This window comes from Copadichromis virginalis, unplaced genomic scaffold, assembly GCF_057382275.1.
Source record: "Copadichromis virginalis isolate Kocher_CV1m ecotype Utaka unplaced genomic scaffold, C_Virginalis_male_GT1.1 unmapped_scaffold_1, whole genome shotgun sequence".
Classification (NCBI taxonomy): domain Eukaryota; kingdom Metazoa; phylum Chordata; class Actinopteri; order Cichliformes; family Cichlidae; genus Copadichromis; species Copadichromis virginalis.
Window position 1 is genome coordinate 664,233 of NW_028188589.1, and position 9,625 is coordinate 673,857.

At 43.6% G+C, this 9,625-nt stretch overlaps 1 protein-coding gene across 1 annotated transcript in view; it reads left to right on the forward strand.

Annotated features, from left to right (window-relative positions):
- The first annotated feature begins 374 nt into the window (after positions 1–374).
- Positions 375–9,625, forward strand: part of LOC146679447 (stonustoxin subunit beta-like) — a 13,703-nt gene continuing 4,452 nt past the window's right edge. Inside the window, exons 1-2 of the mRNA XM_085450371.1 lie at positions 375–454; positions 4,771–4,944. Coding sequence (XP_085306497.1) covers positions 375–454; positions 4,771–4,944 — 254 coding nt within the window. The remainder of the gene's footprint in view (positions 455–4,770; positions 4,945–9,625) is intronic.

The window sequence follows — 9,625 nt, forward strand, 5'->3', positions numbered from 1 at the left end:
ATCAATGGAAATGTAGCAGCTCACAGAGCTGGCGGGAATTTGGGTGGAAATGCCTGATAAGATATTTTATTACACCTCACCAAAAATCTCACTATGAAGGTAACCCTCCCGCTTGCTGGAGAAATTGTGGAAATACAAATGCAAATCACTATCATATTTTCTGGGACTGTCATGTTATTAAAACTTATTGGAAGGGAATACATGCAGCAATACAAGAGACATTTGGAAGATATTTACCTTTGGAAAGTAAAACTCTACGTTTTGGACTTATGCCCGAAGGATGGACAAAGAACGATAAATACTTGTTTAATATTTTACTGGCAGCAGGCAAAAAAGCCATCACAAAAAAATGGCTTTCTTCAGAGAGCCCAGCTATGAACACGTGGATGAACATCACACTGGACATTTACAGAATGGAGAAAATGACAGCAGATGTGAACTACAAGAGGGACCTGTTTGTATCACGATGGAAGAAATGGATGGACTACATTAGAAAACGCAGGCCAGTTTTTGCTTTTGCATTAGATTTTGACTTTGTTAACTACTAGAAGACTAGAGGAAAAATTTGTTACATTAATGGAAACAAAAACACACTCCCTACATTTATTTATTTATTTTTCCTTTTTCTTTTTCCTTATGTATTTTTTAGTTGTTTGTTGTTTCCTGTTTTGCTTCTTTGTCTTTTCTTCTTCTTCTTTCATTCTTATTGTATGGATATTTTAGTTGTTTAAATATAGAAAAAAAGAAAAAAATATATGTACTGAAAGACAGCTGAAGTTGATGGTATTGTATAGTGATTCTAAAATGTCAATAAAAAAAAAAAAGCTGGAATCCAATGAGTCCAAGTCTTCTGCTGATTCAGCATCACATTCATCTTTGCTCCTTGTCCTGCATCCCCACCATGGACTTCATTCCTTTCCAAGCCAGCCTTGAGTGTCCTTTATTCAGCTCATCCTCTGCTTTACTTTTACACCTGATTTTAGTTGCTTTTCTTCTCTCCCTCATAACAAGACAGCTTCTTCTGCCTGAGAACATGTTGGAGTGATTTACTAATCCAGGGCTGATTTTTGGGGAAAATAGTTCCCATTTTCAAAGTAATCCCCATTTTTCCCAGAATGAAATGTAAGTAGAAATAAATGATCTAAGTGAGAACATGAGCCTTTAAAAAGGCTCTTCTGAGGCTGCTGCCAGTGGTCAAAGCCTCCAACAAAGCTCTGTAAGTACATATGTGATCATAGCTTTAGCTTTTAAATGTTTATTCTAGTTAACACAGATCAGGTGGAAAAACTCAATTAAAATATCAAAAATATTAAGTGGTCATCGGTACTCAGTTTGTTCAATACTGAATACAATGGAGCACAAATTGTCCACGTTTCTGAAATATTTCTGGGTGTAACTGTCACCAAAGTGCAATTTAGACCTGGCCTGTGGTTGTTATCTAAGTGATAATCATCAATTCTACTAAAACAAATACAAAATAAAGAAATTTGACACATTCTGTTGATATCAAAAGCACACTGAACAATTCAGTGTTGTTTTACTGCTGTTCTCTCTTCACTTCTTCTCCTCTGATTCTCTCCACATGTTGCTCTGCATCAGTGCTCAGTTTCCTGACAAAACAAATGGTAAATGGTAAATGGCCTGTATTTGTATAGCGCTTTTCTAGTCCCTAAGGACCCCAAAGCGCTTTACACAACCTGTCATCCACCCATTCACACACACATTCACACACTGGTGATGGCAAGCTACATTGTAGCCACGGCCACCCTGGGGCGCACTGACAGAGGCGAGGCTGCCGAACACTGGCGCCACCGGGCCCTCTGACCACCACCAGTAGGCAACGGGTGAAGTGTCTTGCCCAAGGACACAACGACCGAGACTGTCCGAGCCGGGGCTCGAACCGGCAACCTTCCGATTACAAGGCGAACTCCCAACTCTTGAGCCACGATCGCCCAGAACAAGATGAAATATTGCTAAATATAATAGTATCTCATTACGCTTCAACATAAGTGTTTTATTTTTGTAATTGTTTATCTGTTATTTTTCAGACTGAGTCACTGTGACCTGTCAGAGAGAAGCTGTGAAGCTCTGGCCTCAGGTCTCAGCTCTCAGACCTCTAATCTGAGACAGCTGGACCTGAGTAACATCAACCTGAAGGATTCAGGCGTGAAGCTTCTGTCTGAAGGACTGAAGAGTCCACACTGTACACTGGAAACTCTCAGGTGAGATCAAGCATTTTTCTTTCATCAACTGACAGAATTAGCAGATTAATAATAAGGCAGTCCTCTAATAAGAGGAGAAGTGGAGGTGTTTTGAAGGGCAACGTACTCTTATGTTAACAAGACAGGAAGTAGTTCCTGGGAACTGCTTCCTTTGTTATTGTCTAAGTAGAAACATGATGGTAAAACAGTGATGAGTTTGCAGAGGTGAATCCACACAACACAACAATGCTGTTGTGTGCTGAAAGCAGACTTCTCACAGATTCTGAGACTTCAGGTTTCATCACTGTCCAACCAAAATTCACTGAACCAGCAGTAATCCTGAAGCAGATCCTGAAGCAGAAAGCCTGGGTTACAGAGAAATGGTCATCACTGTGATGATGCTCATCGTCTCTGACTGGGATTTGAGGTTTTGTCAGAGCAGCAAAGAAATCCTGGCTATATTGGACTGGGTGTGGCAGCAGCTCCCAGTTTGAGTTCAGGAGACAGACACCCTCTCTACTTTGAAGATCAGCTTCAAACTTTCCTTTTTGATAAAGCTTATAGTTCGAGCTGGATCAGGTGACCATGAACCATCCCTTAGTTATGCTGCTATAGGCTCAGGCTGTTGGTGGACTTCCCATGATGCTCTGCTTTCTTCTCCCCTCTTTTCACTCCTGATGCTTTTATATGTCACTACTGCATGTCCTTAACTTTTGTCTCTCTGTTTTGTTCTTGTCTCTCTGAGCTCATCTCTTCTCTTTCCCCTCACCCTGCAACCAGTCATGGTAGATGCTCCTCCTGGAGCCTGTTTTCACTGGGAGGATCTTTGTGTCAAAGGGAGTTCTTCTTCCCACCATCACCAAGTGCTGCTCACAGTGGAGGCGGTTACCTTACACTGTTAAACAGCTTACCAGTCTTGGCAGCCGGGGGTCAGTCCGCCAGGGCCTCCACTCCTGGCCGCCACCCGGCGCACAATGCACCCGACCCCTATGGCGCAGGTGGTGGGCCTGCGGGAGGATGGGACCATGTCTTCTCTTCGGGCCCGGCCACCAGACGCTCGCCCTCGGGCACCCTCCCCGGGCCTGGCTCCAGGGTAAACTGTTCCCTCGGTGTCCTTTTCATAAGGGTCTCATGAATCGCTCTTTATCTGGTCCCTCACCCAGGGCCAATTTGCCATGGGAGACCCTACCAGGGGGCAAAAGCCCCCAGACAACATAGCCCCTGGGATCCCTAGGTCACACAAACCCCTCCACCACGATAAGGTAGCGATTCAAGGAGGATGGGAAAGTCTATGCCAGGGTGCTGGAAAGGAGAGTTAGTCCGTTAGTCGAACCTCGGATACAGGAGGAACAATGCGGTTTTCGTCCTGGTTGCGGAACACTGGACCAGCTCTTTATCCTCTCCAGGATACTTGAGGGTGCATGGGAGTTTGCCCAACCAGTCTACATGTGTTTTGTGGACTTGGAGAAGGCAATCGACCGTGTCCCTCGGGGTGTCCTGTGGGAGGTGTTGCGGGAATATGGGGTGTCTGGCCCATTGCTACGGGCCATTCGATCCCTATATAACCGTTGCAAGAGCTTGGTTCGCATTGCCGGCAATAAGTCGGACTCTTTCCCGGTGGGTGATGGGCTCCGCCAGGCCTGCCCTTTGTCTCCGGTTCTGTTCATAATTTTTATGGACAGGATTTCTAGGCGCAGCCAAGTGGCGGAGGGCTTTCGCTTTGGTGGCCTCAGAATCTCATCTCTGATTTTTGCAGACGATGTGGTTCTGTTGGCTTCATCGGGTGAGGGCCTCCAGCTCGCACTGGAACGGTTCGCAGCCGAGTGTGAAGCAGCGGGAATGAGGATCAGCACCTCCAAATCTGAGGCCATGGTTCTCAGCCGGAAAAGGGTGGAGTGCCCACTCCGGGTCGGGGATGAGTTCCTGCCCCAAGTGGAGGAGTTCAAGTATCTTGGGGTCTTGTTCTCGAGTGATGGGAGAAGCGAGCCGGAGATCGACAGACGGATTGGGGCTGCAGCTGCAGTAATGCGGATGCTGCACCGGTCCGTCGTGGTGAAGAGGGAGCTGAGTGTAAAAGCGAAGCTCTCAATTTACCGGTCGATCTACGCACACACGCACACACACACACATCGAAAGGAGCCAGCTGAGGTGGTTCGGGCATCTGTCAAGGATGCCCCCTGGGCGCCTCCTGGGTGAGGTGTTCCAGACATGTCCCACCGGGAGGAGGCCCCGGGGCAGACCCAGGACACGCTGGAGAGATTATATCTCTCGGCTGGCCTGGGAACGCCTTGGTATTCCCCCGGATAAGCTGGAGGAAGTGGCTGGGGAGAGGGAGGTCTGGGCCTCTTTGCTTAGGCTGCTGCCCCCGCGACCCGGCCCCGGATAAAGTGGATGAAGATGGATGAAGATGGATGGATGGATGTTAAACAGCTTCAGATGACTGGTGTTGTCTGTTGGGTATTGTCACTTATAAATAAAGTTACAATGGATGGATGTAAATGGATAGATGTTATTGTGACAAAGAGAAAACAGCTGTTGACAGATAGATTGTTGTTTTGTGTGTCTGCAGTCTGTCAGGCTGTCTGATCACAGAGGAAGGCTGTACTTCTCTGGCCTCAGCTCTGAGCTCCAACCCCTCCCATCTGAGAGAGCTGGACCTGAGCTACAATCATCCAGGTCCCTCAGGAATGAAGCTGCTGTCGGCTGGACTGAAGGATCCAGGCTGGAGACTGGACACTCTCAGGTATGGAGAGAAAATCTGATAGAGGAGGAAGAGCTGGAAACATTTCCTGTGTCTTTCACTCACTTCCTGTTTGTTTCCTGCAGATGACACATGAACAATCACACATGCAGGAATATTTTCAGGGACAGACACACTAGTCTAGCTGGATAGTTCATGGATATTTATGTAGGGGTCTCCAAGGAGTCTGTTTGCAGGAACATTTAGGTCACAGGTGTACCTGATATAGATACCAGTGTACCTAATAAAGTGTCAGCTAACATTTGGAAATGGAAGCTTAAATAATGACAAACTGTACATTCACAGCTGAATTCACAATGAATTTGTTCTTGTGCACATTTTCCTGTTATTGTTCTCAAACAACAGAATGAGAATGAAATATTGATTCTAACAGGGCCCATGAACAGCATTAGCTTAGCAGCATTAGTTTATCAGAGTTTCCATCATGGTCACAGAGAAAAGTGGCCTACTTAGCAATAGCTGCTCAAGTTGTATAAAGAAAGGGAAAACAGTATTAGCATTAGCTGCTAATGGCAGCTTACTTAGCATAAACTCTTCACATCTTTATAATGCAAGGGAAAGGAGTAGCTCATGGAAGCCTATTTAGCATTAACGTCTCACATCATTATAACACAAGAGAAAGGTGTATTAGCATAAGCTACTAATGCTTATTCACCTCAAATTAGCTTTAGCTGCTAATGGTAGCCTACTTAGCATTAACTCCTCACTAATATAATGCTAATTCACATCAAATTAGCATTAGCTGCTCATATTGTTATAAGGAAAGAGAAAACGGTATTAGCATTAGCTACTAATAATTATTCAGCCCTAATTAGAATTAGCCGCTAATGGCAGTATACTTAGCATTAACTCCTCACATTGTTATAATGTAACGGAAAAGAATTAGCATTATCTAATAATGTTGACCTTGGCCCACTGGAAAAGTTCAGAACTAAAGATTTAGGAGTGTTTCTCGATAGCTCTTTCTTATTTGAGAAACAAATGGATTCTGTTATTAAAACCAGCTGTAAGGTTTATATTGTTGATTGTCATTTATGCTTAGAAATATTTACTCATATATGCTTAGAGTTGTATAATCGATTGCATGATGATAGAGGTTTGATCCTTAGTAGTCTGTAAAGACTGTGTGCCTTCCAGAGTGCTCTGGCATGCACACACCACTTGGGGCCATGAGAGAGGTCGTACCCTCTCTTACTGATTTATGGTGTAGGACAGGGGTCTCAAACTCAATTTAGCTGGGGGCCGCTGCAGGCAGAGTCTGGGTGAGGCTGGGCCGCATTAGGTTTTCCACAAGAAAGGCATGGTTAAAAAATTCCAATCTTCTCAAATCTCTTTATTTTTATTTTTTAACACAAAATATGAAAAAATAAATAAACAAATTAAGAATTAATAAGAAAATAAATCAATCTGTAATACATAAATAAAATAATAATAAGATATTTTTCAGTCTTCTATATCTGCTGTATTTAGATTGAAATGTCTGTATTAACAGTTCTATAACCTTCTTCTGAACGTGAATGGAACACTGTAGAACAGGGGTATTAAACTAAAATTTGAGGAGGTCCAGTTGGAGAAAATCTTCTCAAGCAGAGGTCCGGGACATCATAATGTCTAACTTACGTTATGATTGTGATAGAGAAGCAACCTTTTTTTTTTTTTTAAATTTATATCTGAACGTATGAACAATAGACTGTCAAATCAATGAAAATACAAGTTAAAACATTTCAACAAAATTTATTGTTAACACTGAAACACACAGTAGGCCTACATTAGAAATAGGGCTGCTGTTTAAAATGAATTAGAGAAAATAAATAAAATGGCTAAATTGTGCATCTTAAAACAAAGTGCTTAATTTCAGAAAAAAAAGTTTCCCTTTTTCTTTACATTTTACATCTCGACTAAACAGTCTCAATACATTTTCAACAGATAACATCAAAACATTTTAACAATTTTACAGTTTCTCTTTCTTTCCCCCTTATATTCCACGTCCCAACTTTCTGTTGTTCAGTGAGAGAACTGAGCTTTAGTTCGCTCTACTAGGATTTTAAATCTGGGCTGGAATGGTGTCAGGGCCATTCTCATACACATGTGTAGGTGCTCATTGGTGATCCTGGAACGATATTTAGTTTTTATTATGTTCATTGTGGAGAAAGCTGCCTCACAGCTGTATGTGGAGCCAAACATGGTCAAGATGTACAGGGCTACTTTCCTCAGATTTGGGAAAGCTGTCTCAGAGACCAATTGGGGCCAGAAAGTGGCAGGTTCAGTTCTTCCAAACTGCTCTTTCAGGGCCACATCTGCTTGGAGATCAATTAGTTGCATTTGAAGAGGCCCAGCATTTGCCCACTTGAAGTGCTGTGTGACTTCCTTTGAGAACCCTCTGACATCAGTGATGGCAAATGGGTTCTTTATGAACATGGTGAGCTGCTGTCCAAAGCTGAAGCTATCAAAACGTTTGCTGAAGTTTTCAATCAGCTTATCAACAAAGTCAACAAAAGAGGACACATCTCTCTGTCCCTGAACCTGTTCCTTCACTGTTGGGAAGTGTGCATAGTCTCCTTGCAGGTCTTCTTTGAACACTTCAAGTTTCCTCTGAAAGCAGTGGACAGCTGTCATCAGTTCACAAATTGAATTGTCCTTGCCCTGCAGCTTCAAATTCAGTTCATTCAGGTGTGAAGTGATATCAACCAAAAAGGCCACAATATCCATGTTTTTCCCATCATTTAAAAAGAGAGAAAAGTTTGTTGCTTTTTGACTTTCCAGCTCTTCCAAGAAAGCTGCTACTTCACTTCTGATGGACCAAAATCGCTCCAATGCCCTGCCTTTGCTAAGCCATCTCACATTGTTGTGAAGCAGAAGATCATCAGCGTGTGCATCAACTTCTCTGAGAAATTCCCTGAGCATGCGATGCTGACAAGAAGAAGATGCCCTGAGAAAATTTATCATTTTCATCATTGTTTTCATCACCTCAGCATACTCGTCTGACAGGGTGGAGCATAACACTGACTGATGAATAATGCAATGATAAGAGATTAGCTCGGGATTGTCCTCTTTCATTCTTGCTACAGCTCCTTTCTCTCTCCCCATCATAGCAGGGGCTCCATCTGTGGTTATTGAAACCACTTGGTTTGGCTCTATTCCTCGCTTTGTTAACATTTCCTTAATGGCCAGGTAAATATCCTCTCCTCTTGTAGTGCTGTGAAGGGAAGTTACACCTAGCAGGTCTTCACAGAACTCTTTCTTATCATTGTTGAAGAACCTTACATAAACTAACAGCTGAGCATTGTCAGACACATCAGTGGACTCATCTACAGCCAAGCCTACACATGGTGTCTTATGAATAGCTTCTTCCAGCTGGGATAGCACATCCTGAGCTAATAATTCACTTCTCTTTGTGGCTGTTGATGCTGACATAGGTATTTGCTTTATTTTGTCATGAAGCTCTTCTTTTTGTTTACCCTCAAGTAATGTTTCTGCTACTGCACTCATGCACTCTTTGACAACACCTGCAAAGGGCTTTTTGTGTTGACCTAAAATCCAAGCAACTCTGAGGGAACATTCATGGGCACGTTGTTGGGCGGTGAAAGAACTGGTTAAGATCCTTGTGGACTGATCATATTGGGCTCTGAGACTGCTAATTTTCTGGGACCTGAGTTCAGACTTGGGTGGGTATGATTGTTCAAAAGCTTTGTGCTTTGTCTCATAGTGGCGTTTGACATTGCCACTTTTAATCAGTGCCACGGTTTCTGAACATATGAGACACACTGGTTTGCTGCTTGCGGCCGGAAGAATGAACATATATGCGTCAGTCCATTCAGTCTTGAAAGTTCTATTTTCGGTGTCTACTTTTCTCTTTTTTGAAAGCGCCATAGTTGTTTTACCTCTTGTGACTCCCGCTCACGTCTTGTCTCACTGTATCGTTAATCGTCTCGCTTGTCATTCACCTCTCACCATGTCTTTCCTCTGTCTGTCTGTGTCTGCACTCAGCGTTGCGATCGCCTTGAATGCGCAGATGTGATTGGCTAAGTAGTGTCACGTGGGTGGCGTAACTCGCACACAATTGGTTAGTATGTTCCCTGGTCTAATACAATGTAAGGTTACCGCTTAAAATTGAATCGCCCCGTCAAAATTAAATATAATTTAATATTTTGTTAACTATAGGTCCGGGTCCATATAGGATGGCGACTGGGTCCAGACTCGGACCCCGGTCCGCCTGTTAGTGACCCCTGCTGTAGAAAATGAACTGTTCTTCTGAACATGGCTTCTCTTGCCTACTCCTTGCTGCTAGAGACCTGGCAGCGTTTCCTCTCGCATAGCCGAGCCAGATTTGGCCTGAGGGAGGAAGCAGTTGCGACCCTCAGTATGTCTTGAAGATGATCATCCGTAAGTCTGGACCTGTACTTGGACTTATTGAAGTTCAAAGTGGAGAAGAGCTTTTGGCACAAGTATGTGCTACCAAAAAGGCACATGGTCCGCTTGAACATTCGGGAAAGCCGAGGGAAACTAGGGCTCAATTCTCTCAAAAATTGTCCAAGCTTGTCTGCTTTTCCACTCACCTCCCTGAACTTTGCTTTGAGTTCAGAGTTGCACTGCAGCTCAATGAGCTCCATTTGAAGCACAGAAGGGGCATCTTGCACATCAAAGGAGAAGGGGTCCGCAAAAA